General features: G+C 52.8%; 2 protein-coding genes across 4 annotated transcripts in view; one reads left to right on the plus strand and one right to left on the minus strand.

The window, feature by feature from the left end:
- RALB (RAS like proto-oncogene B) overlaps positions 1-18,644 on the minus strand; it is a 69,373-nt gene extending 50,729 nt beyond the window's left edge. The window contains exons 1-2 of one of the 3 annotated variants that reach the window (XM_070581096.1): positions 18,596-18,644; positions 12,727-12,838 (exon numbers count right to left, since the gene is read on the minus strand). The gene's annotated coding sequence lies outside the window, so the exon portion shown is untranslated. Of the gene's footprint in view, positions 1-12,726; positions 12,839-16,941; positions 17,126-18,595 lie in introns of those variants that run through there. The other 2 variants (XM_070581093.1, XM_070581094.1) reach the window with 2 other exon arrangements.
- Positions 18,645-18,780: 136 nt separating this feature from the next.
- TMEM185B (transmembrane protein 185B) lies at positions 18,781-24,609 on the plus strand. The gene has a single exon (XM_008541204.2). The coding sequence runs from the start codon at positions 19,311-19,313 to the stop codon at positions 20,361-20,363; it is 1,053 nt and encodes a 350-aa protein (XP_008539426.1). The 5' UTR covers positions 18,781-19,310; the 3' UTR covers positions 20,364-24,609.
- The last annotated feature ends 409 nt before the right edge of the window (positions 24,610-25,018 follow it).

The raw sequence follows: 25,018 nt of genomic DNA on the forward strand, positions 1-25,018 counted from the left end.
TGGATGGATGGATGGATGGATGGATGGATGGGTGGATGGGTGGATGGGTGGATGGATGGATGGATGAGTGGGTGGATGGATGGATGGATAGATGGATGGATGGACGAGTGGGTGGATGGATAGATGGATGGGTGGATGGGTGGATGGGTGGATGGGTGGGTGGGTGGATGGATGGATGGATGGATGGATGAGTGGGTGGATGGGTAGATGGATAGATGGATGGATGGATGGGTGGGTGGATGGATGGATGGATGGATGGGTGGGTGGGTGGGTGGATGTGTGGGTGGATGGGTGGATGGATGGATGGATGAGTGGGTGGATGGATGGATGGATGGATGGATGGATGGATGGGTGGATGGATGGATGGGTGGATGGATGGATGGATGGATGGATGGATGGATGGATGGGTGGATGGGTGGATGAGTGGATGGATGGATGGATGGATGGATGGATGGATGGGTGGATGGGTGGATGGATGGATGGGTGGGTGGGTGGATGGGTGGATGGATGGATGGGTGGATGGATGGATGAGTGGATGGATGAGTGGATGGATGGATGGGTGGATGGGTGGATGGGTGGATGGGTGGGTGGATGGATGGGTGGATGGATGGGTGGATGGATGGGTGGATGGATGGATGGATGGGTGGATGGATGGATGGGTAGATGAACGAGGGAACAGTTGGAGGATTGTGACTAGGAGGCTCAAGGACAAGGGAATGTCATTCACAAACTGGGGATGCCCTGGTGAGGTAGGTCTGAAGTAGTGGACATAGGAGAAGGGGCCGGGCATCCAGAGAGCTGTCTGCCGGGGGGCTGGAGGAGGGTCTCTCCCAGTAGGAGATGGGGAAGGTGCACACAGAGAACAAGATGCCAAATCTGGGATGCAGATCCCAACATGTTGACAGTGCCAGTCTCCCACTGTCAACAGGGGAGGCTCTATAGGGCACACAGAGCAATGTCAGGCAAGCAGCCCATCTTACTCACACCTGGTAATTAGATCCCCTGTTGTCTGTCTGGTCAGCTTACCCTGGCTCAACCCAAGGCTGCCTTGGGTGTCTCAGAAAAGCTGTGATGGGCTGGGCCTGGGCCTTGATGACCAAAGTCTGTGGCAGGCCTGGCTTTGCCTGAGGCCAGCAGGTCCCTGACCTGGAACACCAAGAGCATCCATCCATCTGCCCACCTCTCAGTGGGCAAAGCCCCAGGGCTAGGATTGCCACATCAAATACAGATGCAATATGGTGGATACACCATACTACAAATTGTTCATTGTTGACCTGAAATTCAAATTTAACTGGACTTCTTGTATTTTTATTTGCAAAATCTGATGACCCTACCCAAGCCCAGGGATCTCTGGGTGGGCAAACTTCAGTGGCTCCCACCCTCTGACATCGTCAGATCCCCCAGCAGGCTTGCTGAGAGGGGACGGCTGAGTGGCAGGCCCAAGAACTGGCTCCCGGACAGAGGAGCTCCTCCCAAGGCATGCACGCATGCCCCCAACGAGAACAGCTGGGGGACTCAAGTGGGTGGTATGTGGCAGCGCTACCCCTCAGGGAGGGGGACGGAGGGAGTGCCCCTCCAAGCCCAGCTCCTCTGGACCTCACAGCCCCGCTCCTTCGCCACTGCTCCCTGCAGCCCCTCTCCTAAGGAAGCCTACCAGCCTGGACCCATTCATTCCCTCAGGGTATAAGGAAGGAGCACCTGTTAGGGGCTAGGGTGACAGTGGTGGATCAGCCATGGCCACCAGCTTTATCCAACGCCAGCTCCTCCTCTAAGAAGGCCTCTCGATGACTCAGGCCTCTCTGATCTGTCCATACATTTTCACAACCAGTCACACAGCTCTCTGTATTCTTCTGTTGTCTTGTGTGTAGAGGGCCCCCAGCTGAAATCCTAAGACCCCAGCAGACTGAGTGCCCAATGCTACAGTCCAGAATGACGCAGTGAAACCCCCTCTCACCCAGAACATAAAAATGATTAAATCCTGGCCTGCCATGTCCTAGCTGGGGAGCCTTGAGCAAGACGTGTCACACCTCTAAGCCTCAGTTTCCTTGTTTGCAAGGAGGGAGCCATCTCATGGAGGTTGATGGGGGGCATTAAAGAACAAAATGCAGGGGCCAGCCCGGTGGCATAGTGGTTAGGTTCACATGCTCCACTTCAGTGGCCTGGGTTTGTAAGTTCAGATCCTGGGCATAGACCCAGGCACCACTCATCAGGCCATGCTGTGGCAGCATCCCACATACAAAATAGAGGAAGATTGGCAGAGATGTTAGCTCAGGGACAATCTTCCTCACAAAATAAATAAATAAATAATACAGCACAAAGAGCCTGGTGCCACCCTTGGCCTGTAGGAGACCCTTGGTCCGCGTCTGTTTCCTGTATTTTATTTTTTTATTATTTTTACCTGTGGTAAAATATACATAATATAAAATTCACCATCTCAACCACTTTTAAGTGTACAGTTCAGAGGCATTAGGTACATTCACACTGTCATGCAACCACATTCCATCTCCAGAACTCTTTTCATCCTGCAAAATTGAAACTCCATACCCGTTAAACACTGACTCCCATCCCCTGTCCCCCAGCTCCTGGCAGCCACCGATCTCCTTTCTGTCTCAGTGAATTTGACTGCTCAGATGCCTCATATAAACGGAATCATGCAGTATTTGTCCACTTGTGACTGGCTCATCTCACTTAGCATAACGTCCTCAAGGCTCATCCACACTGTAGCAAGTGTCAGGATTTCCTTCTTTTTTAAGGCTGAATAATATTCCATTGTGTGTATATGCCACGTTTTGCTTATCCATTCCTCAGTCGATGGACACTTGGGTTGTTTCCACCTTTTGGCTGTTGTGAATAATGCTGCTGTGAACATGGGTGTGCAAATATCTCTTTGAGCCTCTGCTTTCAAAGCTTTTGGGTATATGCCCAGGATGGAACTGCTGGATCATATAGTAGTTCTATTTTTAATTTTTTGAGGAACCTCCATACTGTTTCCCATAAAGGCTGCACCATTTTACATTCCCAGCAACATTCTCCACAACCTCCACACACTTATTTTCTGTTCTCTGACAGTAGCCACCCTGACGGATGTGGGGGATTGTGCCCTCTGTTTCTGGACCCTGCTCTCAGCAGGCACTATGTGGATGTTCATCCTGTGAACTGGATCCTGTCCTGGGCTTTCTCCGCTGGTCCTCTGGCTCCCTGGGAGGCAAACAAGGGCTGCTTCTCTCCCTGGGGGGGGGGGGGGGGGGGCGGGCAGGACCTCGGGTCTTGTGGCTCTCGGGGATTATATACAGCTAGGGCCACATTAGTCCACCCTCTGGGACAGGCTCAGGGAGTGGGGGGGAGAGTAGGCACATAACACGGGGTCCTCACCACTGGCTAATCACAGCTCCTGTGGATTTCTCTGCTGGTGTATCACAGCTGACATGCCCTGTGAGCTCTGACAGGGCCAAGGACAAACACAGCCCTGTGACTGATGGAGTCTGGGTCCTGCGGCTGCTGATTCCTTTCCAGCTTTCTGCTCTGACTTTACGCCCGCTCCTAGTTCCCAGCAGAGAGGCCTTCCCTCTTCCCCTGGAGCTCAGCTCTCATTGTCTCACCCAAGAGCAGAGTAGGTGGCAGCCTGAAATCTCACCGTGAGGGAGCCATCTCCAAAGGTCCCCAACACTCACCCATGGTGCCTGGAAGCCGACCTCCCACTGACTCAGCAGCACGCACAAGAGAAGGCACGACCAGAGAGGCTGGGACCTGAAGATGGCAAGCTCTGATGGAGGAAGATCTGGAATGACCTAGGACAAGACTGGGGATGGCAGGCCTCTGTATGACCTGCTGTTCCTCCCATTGAGGGGGATGCTTTAACATGGTTTTGGAGCTACAGAGACCTGGGTTCAAATCACAGCTCCATCAATACATGCTGTGTGACCTCAGGCAAACCTTTCACCTCTCTGAACTTCTTATACCACATCAGCATGACAACACCTGAAGCACAGAGTCACCCTGTGGCTTTTCAGGGCAATCTGGGCCCCACTTACTGCTGCAGGGGGATAACATCCACCTGATTGGCACTGTTTAATACAGAAACTCTCCTCCTTCCATCCCCACCCCCCAGCTGCTGAAATCCCACACACATTTAGACCATCAGTGGCAGGAGCAAAACATGAGATCAAAGGATAACAGCCTGCCTTCTTCTGACATGAGCTGGCTTGTTCTTAAGGGAAAAAACAGCCCCCTCTGCTGCCCCCTCCACTCCACCCTTCCTTTGTGTTTGGGCTTCCAGGGAAACAACCGGGCCATGGTGGTTTCCGTCCAGGATCCTGCCTCCCTCCAGAAATTCCCCAACGGCTGCCAAGCCCATTGATAAGAAAAGGGAACGATTTCCAGAAAGAGGTCAGCACATTTGAGAGACTTGTAATGGAGGCAATGCCTCTCCCATGTGCCGCATGCCCCCCCCCCACCCCGCTGCATACACAGGCACAGGTCACCTGGCCCAGGCTCTCACTAGCACGTGACCTCCTAGAATGCACCGAGGGGCAGATAAACTTCAGTGAGGCTGAGATGGTCGCCTCCTCCCCTGCTTGTTGCTGCTGCCCCTGCCCCCATCCCTGGGCATCAGGACTATGGGGACTGGAGAGACAGGTATGAGGCACCCGCGATACACTCGGACTGGGAGACACAAAGATTCTGGCATTCGACAGCATTCATTTAACGATTACTTCTTGACCCCAAACCAGCTGCCAGGTTTGTGCCGGGTATTGGGATACAACACACCCTGTGGGGCGCAGGGATGGGAGCCTAGAGGAGTCTGAGGCCGTCTTTGCCCACCCTGCCCTCCTCCCAGACCCCATGCTGCTGGTGTTCAAACCCTCCACATGCTCTGCTCACCTGGAACTCAGCTGAGGGAGCAGCGGGAACCCGAACGGAAGAGCAAAGTCCGTGAAGGAGAAACGCCCAGTCGAGGACGAGCGAGGTGTTCAGCCTAGAACTTGATTACAACCACGAATGCGAGGAAGCAGGACCACACGGGGAAAGGAAAGCTGGGAGTTCTGGGGGGGGACCCAGCCATCTTCCTTAGTGGGGCCGAGTTCAAGACAACTCCAAAGAGCGAGTCAGAATTTTCCACCTTTTACTCCCAAAGGGCTCCATGAGGCTGCAGGGGGCAGGGAGGCCTGGACCAGCTCTCTAACTCAGTCAGGGCACCTGCACACAGCACCCCCAGGGTCAGCACCCTCCTCCACCTCCTCCCCTCCGGGATCTGCCTCTCCCCGCCCACTCCACACAGAATCAAGACCCGGCGTTGCCCCTTCACCACTTGCAGTGACTTTGCTGCCTCCGGATAAAGTCCAGCTCTCAGCCTGCCCACAAGGCCCAGGTCGCCAGCCTCCTCCAGCTGCTCAGAAGCCCAGCACCAGCCTCTTCCACCTGCTGCTCCCCCAGTCATTTCACGCCCTCCTCCTCCCACCCCACTGCCTCCCCCCGTGTGCTCTACTCTTTCTCTACTCATCCTTCAAACTCAACCAAGTAGAGGGCCTTCCCTGCCGCCCTACCCGCTCCCCGAGAGGTAAGGTGCCCTCCGGCTTCCTTCTGCCCCAGAGGATGGGGACTGCATCTCACTCTGTATCCCCATGCCTGGCGTAGAGAAGGGAAGGAGTGAAGCATTTATTGAGAAGCTACTGTGTGTGGCCACTTTCAGGAAGGTCATCTCAAATCATGTTCACAACAAATCCACAACACTGTATTGTCCCATTTTACAGGTAAGGAGAATGAGGCCTCAGAAGAAAAGCAGATTTCAGAGGACTTCAGAGCAAAGAGTCATCATAATAGAGTGAAGTAAGCACCCAGATGTGTCCCAGGAGAGGTGGCGCTTGAACTGAGCTTGAAAAATGAAGAGGATTCTGGCAAACACAAAGGAAAGGGAGAGACAAGGAAAAGGAGGGCATTCAAGGAGGGGTGCTGAGAGAAACGAAGGCCCAGAGGTGGCAAAGCCCAAGAAGTGATTGGCAAGGCTAAACAGGGCTGTTTAACAGAGGAATCGGGACATTCTTAGAAAACTCCATCAGCAGCAGAAAGCCTGGAGTGACAGGAAGACACCCGGCCTGCCAGGGAAACAGGGAAGTTTCTGCACAGGGCTGGGCAGCATTTTAGAGAATGGTAATGCTTGCTGACAACCTCCACATAGAGATCCCTTCCCAGGAGGCTGAGGGAGAGACCCCAGAACTCAGCTCCAGAGATGCTCTGGGATGCAAACCCACGGTTACCACCCGTCCACAACTCACCTCTCCTCCTCCTGGGAGCCCTCCAGTGCTGAGTGCTCCTTACCTCGGCTTCCCTCAGCCCCTGCTCTGGTCTCTCTGCGGCTGGGCTCACACACTCAGGGAAGTGTGTGTGTGTGTGTGTGTGTGTGTGTGTAGCTGTGTGCACACGTGCTTGTGCTGGGGCAAACCAAAGGTGGGGCCTGTCTGCCTCTTTCTCTGGGATCTGCACGCGGCTCTGGCTCCCAAAGCTCAGCTCCCGGACTGGCTGCAGCAAAAGGCCCCAGCTCCACAGTCAGCCGGGGGCACACGCCCCTGAATCTAGAGAGTGACACAGAAGTCTTCAAGGAAACAAGGCCCTGGGGAGCCCCGTGCCCCGGTACACCCCCACTGCACTCCAGGGAGGGCACGGCTAAGGGAGGAAGAGGTGTTGTGGGGGGCCCGTCCCCCTGGGCAGCAGCCAGCCCTGCGCTACAGTCACTGCACACAGCCTGGCTCTTCCGTCTTACAAGCGATTGAAGATTTGGCCAAACCACTGGTCAGACACATTTCCCCCCAAGCCCCATATTAATTGGTTTTTGGATTCTACAACCCAAACTGCCGAGCTGGAACTCCTGGGTGTCCCACAAGGGCTTAGATGTGGAGGCCATGACCCTAAAGCCAAAGCTGTCAGACACCTGGGCTGCACCTGCCCGTGCAATGAGCCTGGGAAAGCAGCTCTGCGGGCTGCGCCCGAGATGCCCGGGCTGGCGGGTTTCCGAGCCCAGGGAGACCCTGTGGGACGGGCGCCCGGCCAGCTGCCCTGGTGGCCCCTAATGAGCGGATGTGTTCTGGTTACTGCACCTGAGCTGGAGATCCTGGGGCTGCCTGGGGCTCTGCAGCCTCTGCCCTCCCCCTGCGATGGTTGGGCCCAGCCTGGCCCCAACAGCTCCTTGTCTCATCGGCTCCAGCCTGACAGAAGCAGACAGAGGAGGGCAAAGCTGCTTGCTGCCCCCCTTCTCCATCCCTCCCTCTCTGATCTTCCTCGGGAGAAAGGAGTCGATCAGGGATTTTAGTTATGTATTCTGACATCATGCTTGAAGCATAGAACGTGTTCAGTAAATGGTCCTTTCTCCTCAGCTGGTGGTGGGAGGTCCTGTACTGATGGTTCAAAGCTGGACTCCGGAATCAGACCAGCTGTGCACCCCGGCTCTGCTGCTTTCCAGATGTCTGAGCTTGAGCAAGTCACTAACCATTCTGAGCCTCGTGGTCTTCCTGTGCAAACATGTGGACAATGATAGTAGCCACTTCACGGCCTGCGACAGTGCCTGGCTCACAGTATGTGCCACGTAGTGTTCAACATTATTTATCTTAAGCAAGGAATCCAGCCATGTCCAAACGAGGGACTGGGACAAAATAAAAGCTCAAATCCAGTCTTAGGGGCTGGAGACACTGCACCCCGATCACTGCCTCCACCTCTCATTTCCATCTAGAGATGGGATCCTGGCTCTGAGAAGCAGTAGACAGTCCCACGTGTGACTCCCAGTCCCTCCTCCCTGTGGACCGCGGCAGGAAGTGCCTCTGTCACCCAACGGGAGTTAGTCTTTAGCACAGACCCCAACAGGAAGTAACTTTTTTTTTTTTTTTTAGGATTTTATTTTTCCTTTTTCTCCCCAAAGCCCCCGGGTACATAGCTGTGTATGTTTAGTTGTGAGCCCTTCTAGTTGTGGCATGTGGGACGCTGCCTCAGCGTGGCTCAATGAGCAGTGCCATGTCCGCGCCCAGGATTCGAACCAACGAAGCATTGGGCCGCCTGCAGCGGAGCGCGCGAACTTAACCACTCAGCCATGGGGCCAGCCCCAGGAAGTAACTTTTCCCACCAAAGAGGTAACAAAATCATACTCCCTTCTCCAAAGCTACATACAAAATGCTGATCTTGACAGAGGTTAGAATGCAGCTTCCAGAAGACCTCTGTCCAATCCCAGAGAGAAAGGGATGAGACTGGTGAGGAGGGCTAGCAGCCAGCAGGCAGCATTCCCCACACTCTGTCGAAGGGAAGCAGTGGATGAGACTGAAGACAGCAGACTGCTGTAATAATAGCCCTTCTCTAGACAGGAGAGCAGCTGCCTCTCCGTTACAGAAGTTTCGGAAGGCTTCCCACGCGAGAACTGGTCTGGCGCTTCCCCAGCCCACACTCAGCCAGTCCCCCAGCACAGTGGGTTCTAGCACCACCCCATTGTATAGTAAGAGAAAAGAGAGGTACAGTGGCCAAGCTGTTTGCCCAAGATCTCGCAGCCAGGAAGCAGCAGAGGTGGGATCCAGAGCAGGGCTGCCCCGCATACAATCCAGGCTTTAAATTACAACTCTGCCCTGCAGACAGGCCAGAATCCACCCCCATGGGCGCCAGGCCAGGAAGCAGCCTCACCAGCGGACAGAGAGCAGGACGAGAAAACAGAGGCTGCACAGCCAGGTACGAAGGAGCTGGAAGAAGCAGTGCCTAAGACTATGCCCCTTGCCAGCTCTGCTGAGGGTATTTGCTTTTGGGGAGAAGGACATGAAGCCTGATGCCTGATATGTGCACCTAGAAGCCAGACTTCAGACGTGTGCCCGGGGAGCCAGACCCGACCTGGCTCTAACACCCTGTTCTCTCCACCACGTCTCCTTTGATCCCCATGTCCAAGTGGGGCGATGCAGGAAAGAAATGAACGGGTGATTACATCCAGATGTTTATACTGAAAGATTTGGACAACACAGCAGCCGTTGCAGAACCCTGCTCATGGGAAGTCTGCAAAATCTGCTGGTTGTTTTTGTGCTATCCATGACAGAAACATGATGTCAGTGCTCAGACCAGGGTCACAAGAAAAGGAGAAAAGCCAGCTGCTTAGGAGGGGGTTACCCCTCACCTCTCTGTCGGCCTGGCCACTGGCCTTGTGCAACCTGCGCCTCCTGATTGCAGTGATCTGTGACGGGGGGAGCAGGGCCTCACAGCCACCGCCTGCTCTCCCAGCACCTTGCCACAATCTTACTCCCCTCACTGCCTAAATTGGTACACCAGAAAGGGGGTTCTGATCCTCACCTCCTTTCACTCAAGGGCAATACACACATTTTTTAATAGTTAGAAATTGGGGGGGGCCTGCCTGGTGGCGCAGTGGTTAAGTGCGCACACTCCGCTTTGGTGTCCCAGGATTCACCAGTTCGGATCCCGGGTGCGGACATGGCACCGCTTCACACGCCATGCTGTGGTAGGCGTCCCACATATAAAGTAGAGGAAGATAGGCACGGATGTTAGCTCAGGGCCAGTCTTCCTCAGCAAAAAGAGGAGGACTGGCAGCAGATGTTATCTCAGAGCTAATCTTCCTCAAAAAATAAATTAATTAAATAAAAAGAAATTGGTAATTTAGGAAATAATTCTTTTAAAATAACTTCTAACCAGCCGTGTGGCAGACACCCTGTGGTGTTTTCTTAGTTGTTGTCCAAGCTGAGCATCAGCAGAGACATAATCCGTCTCATTCCCTGCGCCACTGGAGGGACGAGGTGGGAGCACAGGGACCTGGGTTCAAACCCTGGCTTGCAGAGTCGGGTGGGTGCTTGGCCTCTCTGAGCATCAGTCTCCTCCCTGGAAGGTGGGCAAACCCCTCCCCCCACACACCAGGCCAAGTAAAGGGTCGCTCTGCTCCCCCAATCACTGCCATCGTCATCATTCCACTAAACAGTGAAAACTGATTTGTCTCCCCCTTTTGAAGCCCCTTTCGGCCCAAAGGGGAAAACTGGGCCCTCTATTTACTTCTAAAGGTGTTCTGTTTGTTAATTAAAAAAAAAAAATCCTAGGTGTTCTTTGTACCTCTGCTCCCCACACACCATATGATTTATGACGACCCCTTTTGCTGATCCATCTGTTGTGGTGGTGCTGATGGCCGTAAACCATCTTTATGGAGTTTTTAATCACCCACTTAGAAACTGTAAAATAAAACCTCTTTCCTCAACCCCCTGCTCTGTAAAAGCACTCGGAGTTCAACAAATTACCTGTCTTCACGGGGGAAATCTAGTCATGCTGGGCTTGCAATCGGAATTCATTAGGTGAACAGTAATTCACCGCCCCGAAGGCCCCCTAGATAAAGCCGGGAAGTTTATAGCTGTTTTGGGCAATTTGGAAAGAAACCCAGCGACGGTAAATAATTTTTATGTTCTTATGAGAGAAAAGTGTAAGAGCAGCAGGAGACCCGCAGAGTTCCACATTCTCGCCTGGGCAGGAAGCTGCTCTGTGAGAAGGAAGGGCCTGCTCTGTCTAGGTTTTAATCCTATAATGCATCCCCAGCCTCAGAGATGCATTTTCAGATTAGATTCAGCTGATACGTGGGGAGAAAGCATCCTGGTCTCAGAGGTTAGCTGTTTCCTCTCCTTGCAGACGACCTCAGGTGTGGGGCCCCGGAGGCAGCCCGAGATTTATTTCTAGACTTAGTGGTACCAGCTTGTGGTTTCGTCGCATGAGTCAGCACTGGAGAGACCTCGTATCTCTGATGAAAGCAAGAGATGAGCTCCGGACCAGACATACTGATACGACCTCCCACAGCGGCACAGGGCATTGGTTGGGGATAGAAACACAAACTGTGAGGGCTAAAAAGGCTTTTCAGGGGCCACCTGGCTGATGGTTCTGAAACCTGGCTGCATGCTGGAATCATGTGGGGAACTTCAGAAAAATGTGGATTCCAGGCCCCAGCCCCAGGCCTCTGACTTGGTAAGTCTGGGTTGAGGCCCCGGAATCTGCCTGGGTTTAACCAGCAGTACAGCATTCAGACTGCATTTGGAGACCCCTGACCCTTCAGGCCCCCGAACTTATAAGGCAGAACTGGGCCCAGGCTGGAGAGTGAATCAGATGCCAGTCACCTGGTCGTTTACTTTAGTTATATAACTGAAGTTCTCCTCTAGTTACACCCCACCTGACTCCAACACCGATCAGACAGGGACCCCACTTCCCTGCCGGGAATTCTCCTCTCCAGCAGCCGAACGGGGGAGAGGGAGAGAGCAGAGGAGCATGTCCATATGTTGATCACCTGCTAGACGTGCCAGGCCCTACAGCTCTATTACTCACCTCCATCCTGTGAAGCAGACATCACTATCCCCATTGTACAGATGAGAACCTAGCTTCAGAGAGCCTGACTCATTAGGTCAAGGACACACAGCTGGTGAAATGACAGAGCTGGATTTGAAGCCAGGTGGTCCCTTCTTGGGCTCATGCTCTAATAGACCCGGGGTCCTCTCAGCATTGGTCTGGTTCAGAGTTCTGTTACAGCCACAGCACAGCCTCCTCCCCTGATCACCCAGCTGGCCCAGTTGTCACCCTACAGCTTATTTTCAATGCTTCTTTTTTCTAGTTGACTTTTAATTGGTTTCAGCCCAGTGACCTCTGGTTTGCTCTCTGGCTCTTTCAGGGTTGTTCAGTGTTTCCTGTTTGTGCCCTTTGTGTGGCAGACTAATCAGGCCTCAGGGCCGGGGCCCAGGAGACATCTGCCTACAACAGCTGACCGATGAGCGAATGGCTGGACGCACATGTGTGGGCCCAGCATCTGCCCAGACACCCAAATCGATGATCGCCATTGATGCGGCAACGGGTCTGGGGGTTAGAAGAACAGAAAGAAGCTGCCATGGCCACAGGAGCCCAGGAAGCAATGAGCTGAGGCCAGAGAGAGGGGCCGGTCAACCTGGGCCTTGAAGGGCGTGGTGAGGCATTTGGAGTTTGTCCTGAGAAGTGAGAAGCCACTGAAGCTTTGATGCAGGGAGTGCGCACTCCTGTGGCCTGTGTCACCATGTGGTGCCGTGTGTCTCCTGTGCTGCTCAACCGACAGCCCCTTAAAGGCGAGAGCCGCACACTGTTCACAAGGTAACTCCAGGGTGTGGCTCTGAAGGACACTCAGAGACATTTACTTTATTTGTTTGTTTATTAGTGTTTCCTACTTTGTACCAGTCAATGAAAGAATGAAAGGCAACCCAGAGGAAAATTAGGATGAAAATTTCACAACTTGTTCTGCCCCAGTAAACCATCAATCATCCAGGTCGCACTGTCTCTGAATTTACCACAAATCCAGGTGCAAGCAGAACTGAGGATTACCTTTGTACAGAAAAAAAGCTTTTGTTGAGTAAATTAAGAGGGCAAACAAGAGTGGAAAGCTTAATTCACACGTGCAAACTGCTTAAAATATTTTAGTAGCGCCGACTTAAACACAAACCATTGATGCTTGAATTGCCTACAACCCGTTTAACGATATTCTGTAATTCAGGAAGCTTCCCGCCCATACCCCCAAAAAGAATAGTTTGAATTAATAATATTTGGATGCCTCAGTTTAGCAGGTCGTAACATTCTGAGGTGATTGTGATCAACCCCGAATAAACCACTGACCCCACGTGTGCACACTCACACACGTCAAAACCAGCCCGTTTTTAACTGACTTTTAATTTTATGCAGCCCTACACCTGAGAAAACTTGTGGTTTCAGCCTCTTTACCTCGTTAACGTTAATTCTCCACTTTTTTGGAGTTTTCCAGACTGAAATCGCTCGACCAGCTCTGCCAGTTAAAGGCAGATTCGTAGCCAACTTGTGGTGGCACTGACTGTTTCTGCAAAAACACAGAAGAAAGAAAACAAATCAGCCTCTGAAAACACGGGCTTTATTATCAAGGGTCTTCAGAATTTTCATTCCTTCAACTGGTAATGTGATTCTGGGAATTAACCTAAAGAAAGCATCTGAAAGAGAAGGAAGCTGTGCGTACTAAGAAAGACCACAGTGCTGCTTATCTCAGCAAAGAGCAGCAATAATCCCAAGACAGCCACGGAAGGGGTGAGTGAAGCGTCAGACAACCCTGTGAGTAATATCGTGCAGCCATTAAAAAGACACTCGCAACGTGTTCGTGTTAATCTGAGAAATGTTTGTATTTCTAGAACTTCATCACATTTAAGACACTACTGATTATAAGACACGCCACTATTTCAAGAACCACAAAGGAAGAAAAAATACCCGGGATGGGTTGTCTAACAAGAGGCATCTAAGTAAAGCTGGGACCCCAAGGGCTATTCCCTCCATGTAGGGGGAATGATAACAGCCCCGTCAGGCAGAAATTGTGTGTCAGCCTTGGCCCCGGGTGCAGGGGGGGAAGAAAACCGTCCCTGCGAACACGAAGGAGCCCGAGCCCGTCCTCATACAGGATGGAGTCTGAATGTGCACTACAGACATGGTCTGAAAACACCTCAAGCAAATGTGTAACTGAATTTAAGTTTACTGTACAATCCTCTCAAGTGGGCAGTGCCCCCAGGTGACTGTCGGAAGCAAGTAAGACTCCCCTTTGGAAGAGCTGAATTTCAGCACAGGCTGACGGCACCTGTGAAACACCAGCAATCTTATGTGCAAGCTTGAGATGTCCAAATGTGAAAATAAGCAAGCCTCAGAATTAATGCTAAGCAAACAAGCAGAATAAAATGGCATGTGGGCAACAACATGTCTTTGCAGAGATGACCAACTGGAAGGGAATACACTAAAATGTTAACAGTGACTGTCTATAGGTGGAAAGGGCTTTTTTAAAAATGACTCTGCGTTTTACAGATTTTCCTAAAGCGAGCATGTATTTAGCGACCATATAAGAAATAGGAGAAATAAAACAGGGTGACATAAGTAGGGTCGGGGATGACTTCAAGTGGGGTGGTCAAGGAGGACTTCTTGGAGGAGGTGACAACTGAACTGAGACAGGTCCAGCATGGGAGAAGTTGTAGAAACTGTTCACTGTGGCATCCTATGTCAGAACAGGGCCTAGGTCACAAGGCAGATGCTTGGAACATATTTGTTAAATGAATACATGAGTTAAGGAAAAGCTGCTAAGTCTCAAGGGGTCCCAACCAGAGTCTGGCTCTTCAAGGAGGGGTCATTCTCACCGGACTGAGCCCATAAACAGGGCCAGGATACCAGCTGGACCAACAGGAGGGCTCAGTAGAAAGTCTGTAGCCTCCCGTTTAGCAGAGAACCATGGCCAGGGTGTTGGGCCTCATTCTATCCAGTCTCCCCATCTGTGACATGAGGTTAGTGCCTTTGCCACCACAGCCCCTGAAAGTCAGCTTCAGATGACACAGTGCAGCCTGAGGAGCTGGTGGGCTCCCGGAGGTCCTCACTCAGGCCCAGGAACACCTCCCTGCAAACCCGAGACAGACTGGCTTTAGACAGGCTGCCCTGTCTCACGGGGCTGACCTTGCTCCACTGTTCAGCACGGGGAAAAGATGCCACATCAGCTCCAGGCTTCCTGCCCGCCTGTGCTTTCCTGGATCCGCTTATTATGTAGAGGCCTGTGCTGGAAACTGTGGATCCAGAGTAGATGCGGCCCTGCCCTTGGCAGAGTCACAGTGCCCTGGGACAGTCAGATGAGCAAACACAGGATCCCCATCTCCTGTGGGGTAAGCCCTGGGCCGACCACACGGCAGAGAGGACAGGCCCACAGACGAAGGGACACCTCATCTGTGGCCAAGGCAGTAACAACAGCCACCAATGGGATGGGATAATTGAGCATAGTCCGGGTTTTTGTACACTGTTTCATTGTACCCTCACAATTTTCTGAGGTTATCTCCATTTCACAGATGGGGGCTGGCGCTCGGTCACTTGCCAAGGTCACAGAGCTTGGAGACAGCAGTGCCAGGATTCACACCCTGGCCTTGGGGTTCCAGAGTCCATGGGCACACTACCACACTGACGAGTGTGTGTGGGCAGCGGGGGAAGCACGGAGAGTGGGGAGGAGGCTATTGCAGGAAGAGGTGAGCGCCTGCTACGCTTAGGGACTGGGGGCCCAGGGGTAGTGGTGGGTGCTGAGGCTGATGCAAAGGGCCAGGAGCTGTGGCTTCCTCATGAAGAAGCTGATGTGAGCAAATCCATAAATGGGTCCTAAAGGGAAAATATCCCCTGGGCTTTCTGTACAGGTCATCCCCCTGCCCCAAGACCTACTCAGGACATTCAGCAAGGGGATCCCAGTGCTGTCCCCCTGGTCTGTGTATAGAGGGCACTGGGGCAAGGGCTCTCTTTGGAAACCCAGCTCTCCCAGAGCACTGGCCCCTCACGGTCAGGCTCTCCCCTTGCTTAGAGTAGGAGGAGCTGCGCTGGGCCTGACAGCTGGTACTGTGCAGGATTCTAAAGATGTCCAGCATTCCCACCCGTCCACCCTGGTTATTCAATCAAACACTAATCAAGGTACTGCTGTGAAGGGACTTTGCAGATGGCATTAAGGTTACTAATAGGCTGCCCTTAAAATAGAGATGATCCTGGATTATCTGGCTGGGCCCAATGTAATCACATGAGCTCTTAAAAACAGAGAAGGCAGAAGAGAGATGCAGCAAAGCGTCGAGTCTCGGAGAAATTCAACAGCCTGAGAAGGACTCGACCTACCGTTGGTGGCTCTGAAGGAGGCGACAAGCCAGGAGATGCAGGTGGCTGAGAATGACATCCACCTGACAGCTAGCAAGGAAATGGGAGCCTGAGTCCTACAAGCATGCAACTAAATTCTGCCAACAAACTTGGAAGCAGACTCAGCACCGGAGCCTCCGGAGGGAACGCAGCCCGGCCAACACCTTGACCTTGACCTGAGACCCAAGCAGAGCACCAGCCAAGCCACCCTACGCCCAGACCCTGAGTTAGAGAAACTGGGAGATCATAAAGGGGCATTGTCCTAAGTGGCTAAGTTTGTGGCAATTTGTTACACCAGCTATTGGAAACTAGGAACTGATACGTGAGCTATCTGAAAACAGACCACCTGGCTGGGGAGCGGACAGCACAGGGCCTGGGATGCTGGCCATGAGAGGACTGAGTCTAGCGCTGGTTCCACATTGCTCAGCGGAATGAGGAAGGAAGGGAACCAGTGGATCTGGACAAGAGTGTCACACTCATGAGTAGAGTCAAATTAACTCACTCATCCACTCGAGCGACATTTCTCAAGCACTTGCTATGACATAAGCACTGGCTGGGTGTCTGGAACGCAAATCTCATGGGGAGAAAGATGGCCAGACTCAACCCAGTGACATGAGTCCCGTGATAGGAACAAAGCCCCTGATGCTGGGGAAGGTCAGAGAAGGGTCATCAGTCCACCGGGGGGTCAAGAAGGTTTCCCAGGGTCTGAAGCCCTGTCTTGGGTTTTGGCCATCCAGGAAGGAACGAGGGTCAGGGTGTGTGGGCCACCTCTGAGGAGAGAAGAGTAGGGCCATGGAACGCAGAGGCCACGCACAGCACATTCACGGGGAGGTCAGCAGATGGGCAGGAGACCCCAGGAAAGGGACAAGGGACTTGGCCAGCAGGTGGGCCAGGGAGAGCTCAGGAGGGCTCCCAGGTCAGAAAGGGGAGTTAGGAATGAGGATGCTAAGCAGTTGGGACATCTCAGGACCCTACGCACCATGACTCGGGAGAGGCAGGCCTGCCCTGGTGGGCGAGAGCACCCACACCACCACACGCCCTCCGTAAATGAATGAATTTACACTTTGTGTACCAGCCTCATGGGCAGCTCAGTCATCACACCTGGCACACAGCACACAGTCCATGTTAGCTTTCAAGGTAAATGTAAAGACATGAGCAGGTCCCTGAGAGACAGACCCCATCAGAGAAAACAGCAGAGGAGGGTGTCCGAGGTACAGACTGGGGGTCCAGCCTGCAGGCCCGGGAAAGCCAGCTGAGGGGACGGCAGACAGTGGCTCTAGCACAAACCTGGAAGCAGGCTCTGACCTCCCGCAGCAGTGGGGCAGCAGGGCCACAAGGCACCTCAAGACCCCCTTCCTGGATGAGGAGAACCAGGCGCTTGTCTTAAATGAGGAGCTCTAGAGCTGGGAAAACACGCTCTGCAAAGCTGGCAGCAGAGGCCCTGAGGTCATGTGGCCTCAGGGAGGAGACTGGGGAGGATTTCCGACTCTCTGCTCCTGCCTCCCTGCAGAGCTGCAGGCAGGCCCCTCCCCACCTCACCCTTTCCTCTCCCCAGTGTGGTAATATTAATAGCTCCCATTTCTTTAAATACAAAGTGCTTTCCAGGTATTGAGTCATCTAATCCTCAAAACAATCCTATGGGCTTTTATCAGCCCACTTCACAGTCAGACTGATACAGCGCTTTTGAATTTTCAATTTTGTCTTAGCTGAGAAATTCCCTCTTGAAAGGAAAGATTAGAGCAACGGTGAATGACGGAAAGGGGTTGAGGGAGAAAGGCTGGAGCCGCCCTTAGCTGACATTCCCCCACAGTGACTCCCCAGGGGGAGACCCAAGGGGCCCTGAAGGCACATCCTGCAAGATGAGGGTTCAGGGTTGAGCCCTGGGTAGCGGCAGGGCTCACTCAGCTGGGAGTCCCTCTCCCAGGACCACCCAATTGCCCCTCGCTGAGGTGGAAGCCGGTAAAGTCCTAGGGAGATCTTTGAGGGCTGGGACTGTCCACCCCACCCCACGTCTCATGAACATCCTGCTGATGCTGACCTGGGGACACCCAGCTCCTGGGTCTGGACCAGGGCCCTCACTTCTCTCCAAAGAAGCCCTTCCCTGTTACCCCATGGAGACCCTGACAGCAGACCCATTCCTCTGAGGGCCTCCCCTCCCAGAGCCCAGGGTTTGAGTGCCGGTACTCCATACCCACTGCAGGGGACTGTCCCGTGTAGGGCCGGTGGGAGCTGAAAGGCAAGAAGCTTGAGCAACCAGGGCTCTCCTGAGCAGAAGAGTGGAGAACAGAAGGAGGAGTCTTCCAGGGTCTGCCACCCTGGCGAGAGAGGGGCCCTGCTGACCTGCTGGCCCTCGGAGACCACTCAGGCCGGCCCCCAACTTAGCCCAGGAAGCTGAGGCAAAGACAGAAGAGGGTGAATTGACCCAGCTTTCTCAGCTGGTGGGTGGTAGGGCAGGGCCTGGACTAGAACCCCAATTTCTTTAACTCTGGTCCAGTGCCCTTTTCCCAACATTGTCCTGTGAGAATCAGACTGAGGCATTCAAAATGAGGATTAGGGGTTTAAAGTCTAGAGCCCTCAATCTGGGTGTCCATTCTGCGCCTAACCTGCCGGGTGAGCCGGGGCAGGAAGCACCTGCTCCCCGGGGCTTTGCCTAGGGGCTCTGCGGGGTCAACCACCCTCCCCAGCACCCGCCCGCCACTTTTGGGATGAAAGGGGCAGGTGTAAGACCGCCGCCGCGGCCTCAGAGCCTGAGAAGTGGCCGTCGCTCCACCAGGCGGAGTCTAGCCCTGGAAGCCATGTGTTCCAGGCAAAGCCCCCACTTCACCCCATACATCAGAGTACCGGCACCCACTCCCTCGCTCGCAAACTCCCACATTCGCCTGGCCCCGCCTTCGCTCGTGCCCACGCCGTCCTCCCACCGCGCTCACGGCGCTGCAGTCACCTCGGGAGCCAGAGCCCCTGGGTCGGTTGCCGGCGAGGGTGGAGCAACCGCGGCGGACCGCCCCCACCCACCCCGACCCCGCCCTCCCCCTGGGTCCCGCCCCCACCCGCCCCGGCCCCGCGCGCCTCCTGGGCCCCGCCCTCGGCCACGCCCCCAGCCCAGCCTCCCTCCTGGGCCCCTGGCCCCGCCCCAGCGAGGCCCCGCCCCTGGGCCGGCCAGGAGGATGTGAGCTCACTCCCGCCTCCCTGCCCCCGCCGCCGCCGCCAGGAAGCGTTCGCCGAGGTCGTGGCCCGCTCGCTTCCAACGGGCCGGCCAGGAAGTCAGCAGCGCGCCGGGCCCCGGGCCGGAGTCGCCCGCGCCGTCGCTCCCGGCGCCTCAAGCAGGAGCTGCCTTTCAGATGGGTACGGAGTGAAGGCGGGCGGCGGGGCCAAGGCAGCGCCGGGCCCTCGGTCATCGCACCGCCCGGGCCCGCGGGCCGCTGGGAGAGCGCGGGCGCGCACGCCACGCCCACCGCGCGTCCTACCGGGCCACGTGACCACGCACTCACGTGTTCCGGCTTTTGGCGCCGCGGTCGGACCCTCCTCCGGGCCGCCCTCGGCCGCTGCCCAGCGAGAGCCGACATAGGCCGCAGGCCAGGCGCGGGAGGCGGCGGAGACGCGGCGATCGCCGAGTAGGGCCGAGCATCAGGCCCGGGCGCGCGGGCAGCAGCCTCGCCATGAACCCCAGGGGCCTGTTCCAGGACTTCAACCCGAGTAAGTTTCTCATCTACGCCTGCCTGCTGCTCTTCTCGGTGCTGCTGCCCCTCCGCCTGGACGGCATCATCCAGTGGAGCTACTGGGCTGTCTTCGCCCCCATATGGCTGTGGAAGCTCCTGGTCATCGCCGGTGCATCGGTGGGCGCGGGCGTTTGGGCCCGAAACCCTCGCTACCGCGCCGAGGGGGAGGCGTGCGTGGAGTTCAAAGCTATGTTGATCGCCGTGGGCATTCACCTGCTGCTGCTCATGTTCGAAGTCCTGGTCTGCGACAGGGTGGAGAGGGGGACCCACTTCTGGCTGCTCGTCTTCATGCCGCTCTTTTTCGTATCCCCCGTGTCCGTGGCCGCCTGCGTATGGGGCTTCCGACACGATAGATCGCTGGAGCTGGAGCTCTTGTGCTCTGTCAACATCCTGCAGTTCATTTTCATCGCCCTGCGGCTGGACAGGATTATCCACTGGCCGTGGCTAGTGGTGTTCGTGCCTCTGTGGATCCTCATGTCGTTCCTTTGCCTGGTCGTCCTCTATTACATCGTCTGGTCTCTCCTGTTCTTGCGGTCCCTGGATGTGGTTGCGGAACAGCGAAGAACACACGTGACCATGGCCATCAGCTGGATAACGATTGTCGTGCCCTTGCTCACTTTTGAGGTTCTGCTGGTTCACAGATTGGATGGGCACAATACGTTCTCTTATATCTCCATATTTGTCCCCCTTTGGCTTTCATTAATAACGTTAATGGCCACGACATTTAGGCGAAAAGGGGGCAACCATTGGTGGTTTGGTATTCGCAAAGATTTCTGTCAGTTTCTGCTTGAAATTTTCCCATTTTTAAGAGAATATGGGAACATTTCATATGATCTACATCATGAAGATAGTGAAGATGCCGAAGAAACATCGGTTCCAGAAGTTCCTAAAATCGCTCCAATGTTTGGAAAGAAGGCCAGGGTAGTTATAACCCAGAGCCCTGGGAAATATGTTCCCCCACCTCCCAAGCTTAATATTGATATGCCAGATTAAACTTATTTCCTAGAGAGTGCCCACAAGAGGAATAGAAACCACACGCACACACACTCCACCTTACTTCTGCCTCTGTTTGTCCGTCCCAAATCTAGAACTAAAAACAGGCTCTAAACAGGATCATCTCACGCCTCGTTTGAAATTGACGCCTATCGGTAACTCATCAGCATGTGCTGTAGCCGTAGGTTATTTTCATATATGGCTGTGTGTATGTGTGGTGCGTGCACATGTGTGAGAGAACTTGCTTTCCAGGTTGGTGCTTAAGGAGCTAGCTGGGAGCAGGAAGTTGAATTTGTTTTAGTAGGTCTTCAAATGGGATAACTACACAGCTGGAGGTTTTTTAAGGAGCACTATATATATCAAAAGTATTGTTTTAAAAAGTATTTTTATACACTGCTAGCCTAAAATTGTATTTCAGATTGTGCCTGTCGTGACATAATCAATAGCAAATGTAAAGAATTCTCTTTCCCACCACTTGTTTATAAACCTCATAGTTGTTATTTTTAGTGTTCCTACTGTTAAAATAGTTTTTCCTTGGGCTTTGTTGAGACTGGTCTTTAATAGCCTAATAGACGGGTTTTTCTAATGCAGTGACTCCATGCATACATGGTATTTATGTGAATATTTTAGCAATGTGATATGTTATGTTGAATTCTAGTTCTGTGCAGTACAATGCATTATGTTAAAGTATTTTTTTAAGTTTGTATGTGAAGCTGTATGTTTCCCGCAGATGTCCTTAAAGATTGCTTCGAACCTTAATATGTACCTGGTGTGGGATGATACCAAAGTAGTAGGCATGAATATAGGGATTGAAAATCTCAAGGATCTTAACATTCAGGTGTTAAATGACTCGGTCAGCACAGTTTTAAGGTCTCTCTTAGAAGCAGCAGCCACCATCCTTTGGGAACAGGTGACGTGCTCCAGCGTGGTGCCAGGCCATAAAGTGACACTGTTATTTAGCACCTTGAATTTTTCCCACACAGGTAACCGTCTCTTCGGGAACAACCAAAATAAGCAACAAGTGGTTGTCCATTTCTAAGAATCTTAGAACATTAGTTGGCCATAATATAAATATTACTTGTCATTGGAAAGTTCGAGAGAGTGGCTTTAACCAAAAATGGCCCACAGGATCAGGTATTCTTTTAAGGTCCAAACTTTTTGATGTGTCAGCAACAGAGAAATAATAGTTCAGGTTATTTTCTAAATAAGTACAATGTTTCTTTAGGTACTGGAGAGGACAAAAACCAGATCCTGGAAGAAGAACGTTCCTCTGCCTGAGAACAAATAAATATTTTCAAAAGGAGGTTAAAATGAAAAAGAAGATTGGTATTACTGGGGAGAACAGTGGAGGGAATCCATTTTTATTATTAGCAACTTAGTAGAAATGATCTCTCTTGGACTCCATGTGAATTAAGTAAATAGTTTAATTTCCTTGGTGAGGGAGCGTACCAGCAGCAGAATCCAGCCTTGGGCACCTGAAAGCCTAGGGGGGCTGCAGCTCAGTTTAAAGAGCCAGGACGAGCCAAATTCACACACACACACTGCCAGTTTACACCAGCCGTGAGCATGTGGGAAGCAGCCCTGAGCAGCAGTGGGTGTGACATTTATTTCTCAAAGAAGGATTCATTCATTGAGTCTCTCAGATATTTATTGAGGACCTACTCGGAACCAGACATGGTGCTAGGAAGTGCGGTACATTAGAGAGCAACACAAATGTGGCCCCTGCCTGCACACACACAGTGGACAATTAAAAGTGCTCAGGACAGAGCCTACCTGGGGGAGGGAACAAGAGCAGGGTATGCAAAATGCCTGGAAGGAAGCTGCTGGCCTCAGGGTGACCTTCTCTGGGAACTTGAGGCCCCTCGGTTTTCAGGAGCCCGGTGCCCCGAGTCACCCCTCCACCCCCAAATAATATCTCAAAGACATTGACTTACGCTTGAGGAAGATGAGGAGTGGAGGCACAGGCTGCTGGAGGGGTTGAAGGGCGGGTTTCAGGGCAGCAGTGGGATCGCCAGCCTCTCCTGGCTACATTTTCAGGCCAGGGGGCTGTGGGCACCTGGAACAATCCTAACCTGATGGGTCGCTCTCCACGGTCACCCAACCCATCTTATCTCCTCTGCCCCAAGGATTTGGAGAGCCAGCGTCTGAATGTGATTACAAGCTTTCTCACCCAGACAGGTCATCCCCTGTCAGACCTCTTTCCTGCCCCAAGACCATTAAGGAAAAACAGCAGGAATGACAGGTTGTAGAATGTGGTTTAGTCTGTAAAAGTTAATATAAGCTCAGCTGTGCCTTGGGATTTACCTAATTGCCATGCAACTCTGACTGTCCACAGTGTTTAGCGCATGTCAAATTCTGTAACTAGTTTGTTCTATAAGATGATGTATTAGTTTTTGCTGCAAAGCAACCTCAAAAATCTCAGGGGCCTACAATTACAAACTCGCGCTTTGGGGTCTGCAGGTTGGCTGCGGTGACTGTACTCCAGGCCGTGGATCTGATCGAGGTCTGCTCCACAGTGCGTTCCTTAGTCTCTTTTGGGTCCCAGGTGAAGGCATAGCAATCCCTGAGGCCCTTTCTTTCTCATGGCAGAAGCACAAGAGGCCAAACCAAACGCTGCGAGCACAAATAGAACCCCTGCTCACGTGTGACATGTGAAATGTACCTGTTCTGTTGGCCAAAACACAAGGCCACGCCCACCCTCAGTGGGGTGAGCCAGTACACCGCCAAGGCACAGTGACACAGTCTGCACGCATGCTGCAAGGTAGTTTTAAAGCCTGGAAAGGAATCTCAAAACTTGTGGTAGATCGTGAATTTTTCCCCCTCTGCTTTACAAACATTCCATCATTTTTAAAAGTTAATTGTTTAATATTGTAGTAATAATTAGAAGGGAATCTGTTGGGGGAGGCCGGGGGTCTGGAGTGAGATGGGGAAGAGTGTGTCTTGAGACGCATCTGTAAACTGAGGAGAGGCCAAGGAGGCTTCGCGTGGGACAGCTGTGTGACAGTGCCGTCCTCCAAGGCCTTCTCTGGGCAGCTCTGCAGGATGCTAGGAGAGCCCAAGCCTGGGCACAGGGAAACCAGCCAGGCAGGAGGAAGAAGCAGGGTCTAGATAGGCCTCGGCAGCACGCTAGATGAGGGAAGAAGCCGACCCTCCCAGCAAACGTGAGAAGGTGACATTCCTGGCTCAGTAAAGGGAACTTGGGGGATCCAGGGAGCTCGCAGACTGACGGGAAGGCTGACGTCAAGCTCAGCCGGCACGTAGGGGTCAAGAGAAGTTGTGCTGCCAGAAACTCAAGCAAGTTCGTACCGCAGGGACCATTTGGTGTGATGCTCCAGCTGGTTCCCCACCCCTGGCCACGTGACACTGCCACCAAAATAGAAAATGCTACCAGTGTTGCCCCTGCTGCCATGAGTAATTCCTCAACTGTCTCTGCCAGGAGCTCAAGATTAGAGTACCAGAAGGGGGGATATGACTGGGCAAACCTCAAATATGCATCCTTCTGCGGCTTCCAGAACAGGAGAGGAGACTTTGTCTGCCTCCCTTAGCTCTAGCAGGAGGAGGTAGGACTCTGCTAAAACTCACTCAGTAGAGGATTTGCCCGCAAAGGAAGGGTGTTCGGATGCTGGGTTACCAAAGATAATGACAAAGTCACTACACCAAGTCCCTTGGCCATCTGACGTACATTCTTCTTCCCACACTTAGACTTCAGAAGTACTGCTTCCGTCCAGCATAATACAACCGGCCTTGCAACACAGGGTGGCTCCTCCCTTCCCGAAGGAGAGAGGAGATCATCCAAAGCTGCTTCATCGACCACTTCATCCGACTCTTAATTGAGGATATTTGGTGTCTCTTCCTCCTCTCGTTCTGTCGTGGTTCACTCTGTACGTTTTGGAATGTATGGATTAAAGTTCACCACCACAATGTGCCCCCAAAGTGTGGTCCAGGGGCCCCAGGCGTCCGCGAGGTCCTCCCTCCCCACCTGCACCTCCGGGAGAAGCCAATTCACTTGTCATTCTTGACTCAAGACTACGTGCCTGCAGCAGGTTGAACGCAGGAGCAGATGTGGGAAAGCAGCTGCCTTCTATGAAGCCAGACATTCAGAGGTTTGCAAAATGCAAAAGCAAGGCCACTCTTCTACTTCCAATTGTTTTTCTTTTGGAAAATATGGTTATTTTTCATTTAAAAAAAGTTAATATGTAATGGATTTATTGTTTTTAAATGAATTAATAAATATTTTTTAAAGTTATTGGCTTTAATTTCTACCATGGTAAGTGTTACTATAACTCACATAAACAAAGGCTTGCTGGGATCCTCAGCAATTTTTAAGAGTGTTAAATGGATCCCGTGGACCCCTTTGGACTTTGAGGACCGCTGTCCTGTGTCAGTGGGCGAAAGAGGGAGGAAGGCAAATTACAATTGAGTGAAATATAGTAAAGTCCCTATGACACAGAAAGGAAGGAAAAATAGGTCCTCTCCCTTCTGCGACAGATAGCGGGATGGCCTCTCTCCTCTGCGACTCCACGTTCCCGTTGCCCTCCGCTGGCACCTCCCTTACTTGGGTTATTTAACCCAGTGGGTCACTCACACCTTCATTCCTGGGGGCCTGAGCCCTTTGCTGGTCCTGCTGGCATCTTTCATTTAATTTCGGCTAGAGC

The sequence above is a fragment of the Equus przewalskii genome, chromosome 17 (genome assembly GCF_037783145.1).
Source record: "Equus przewalskii isolate Varuska chromosome 17, EquPr2, whole genome shotgun sequence".
NCBI classification, from domain to species: domain Eukaryota; kingdom Metazoa; phylum Chordata; class Mammalia; order Perissodactyla; family Equidae; genus Equus; species Equus przewalskii.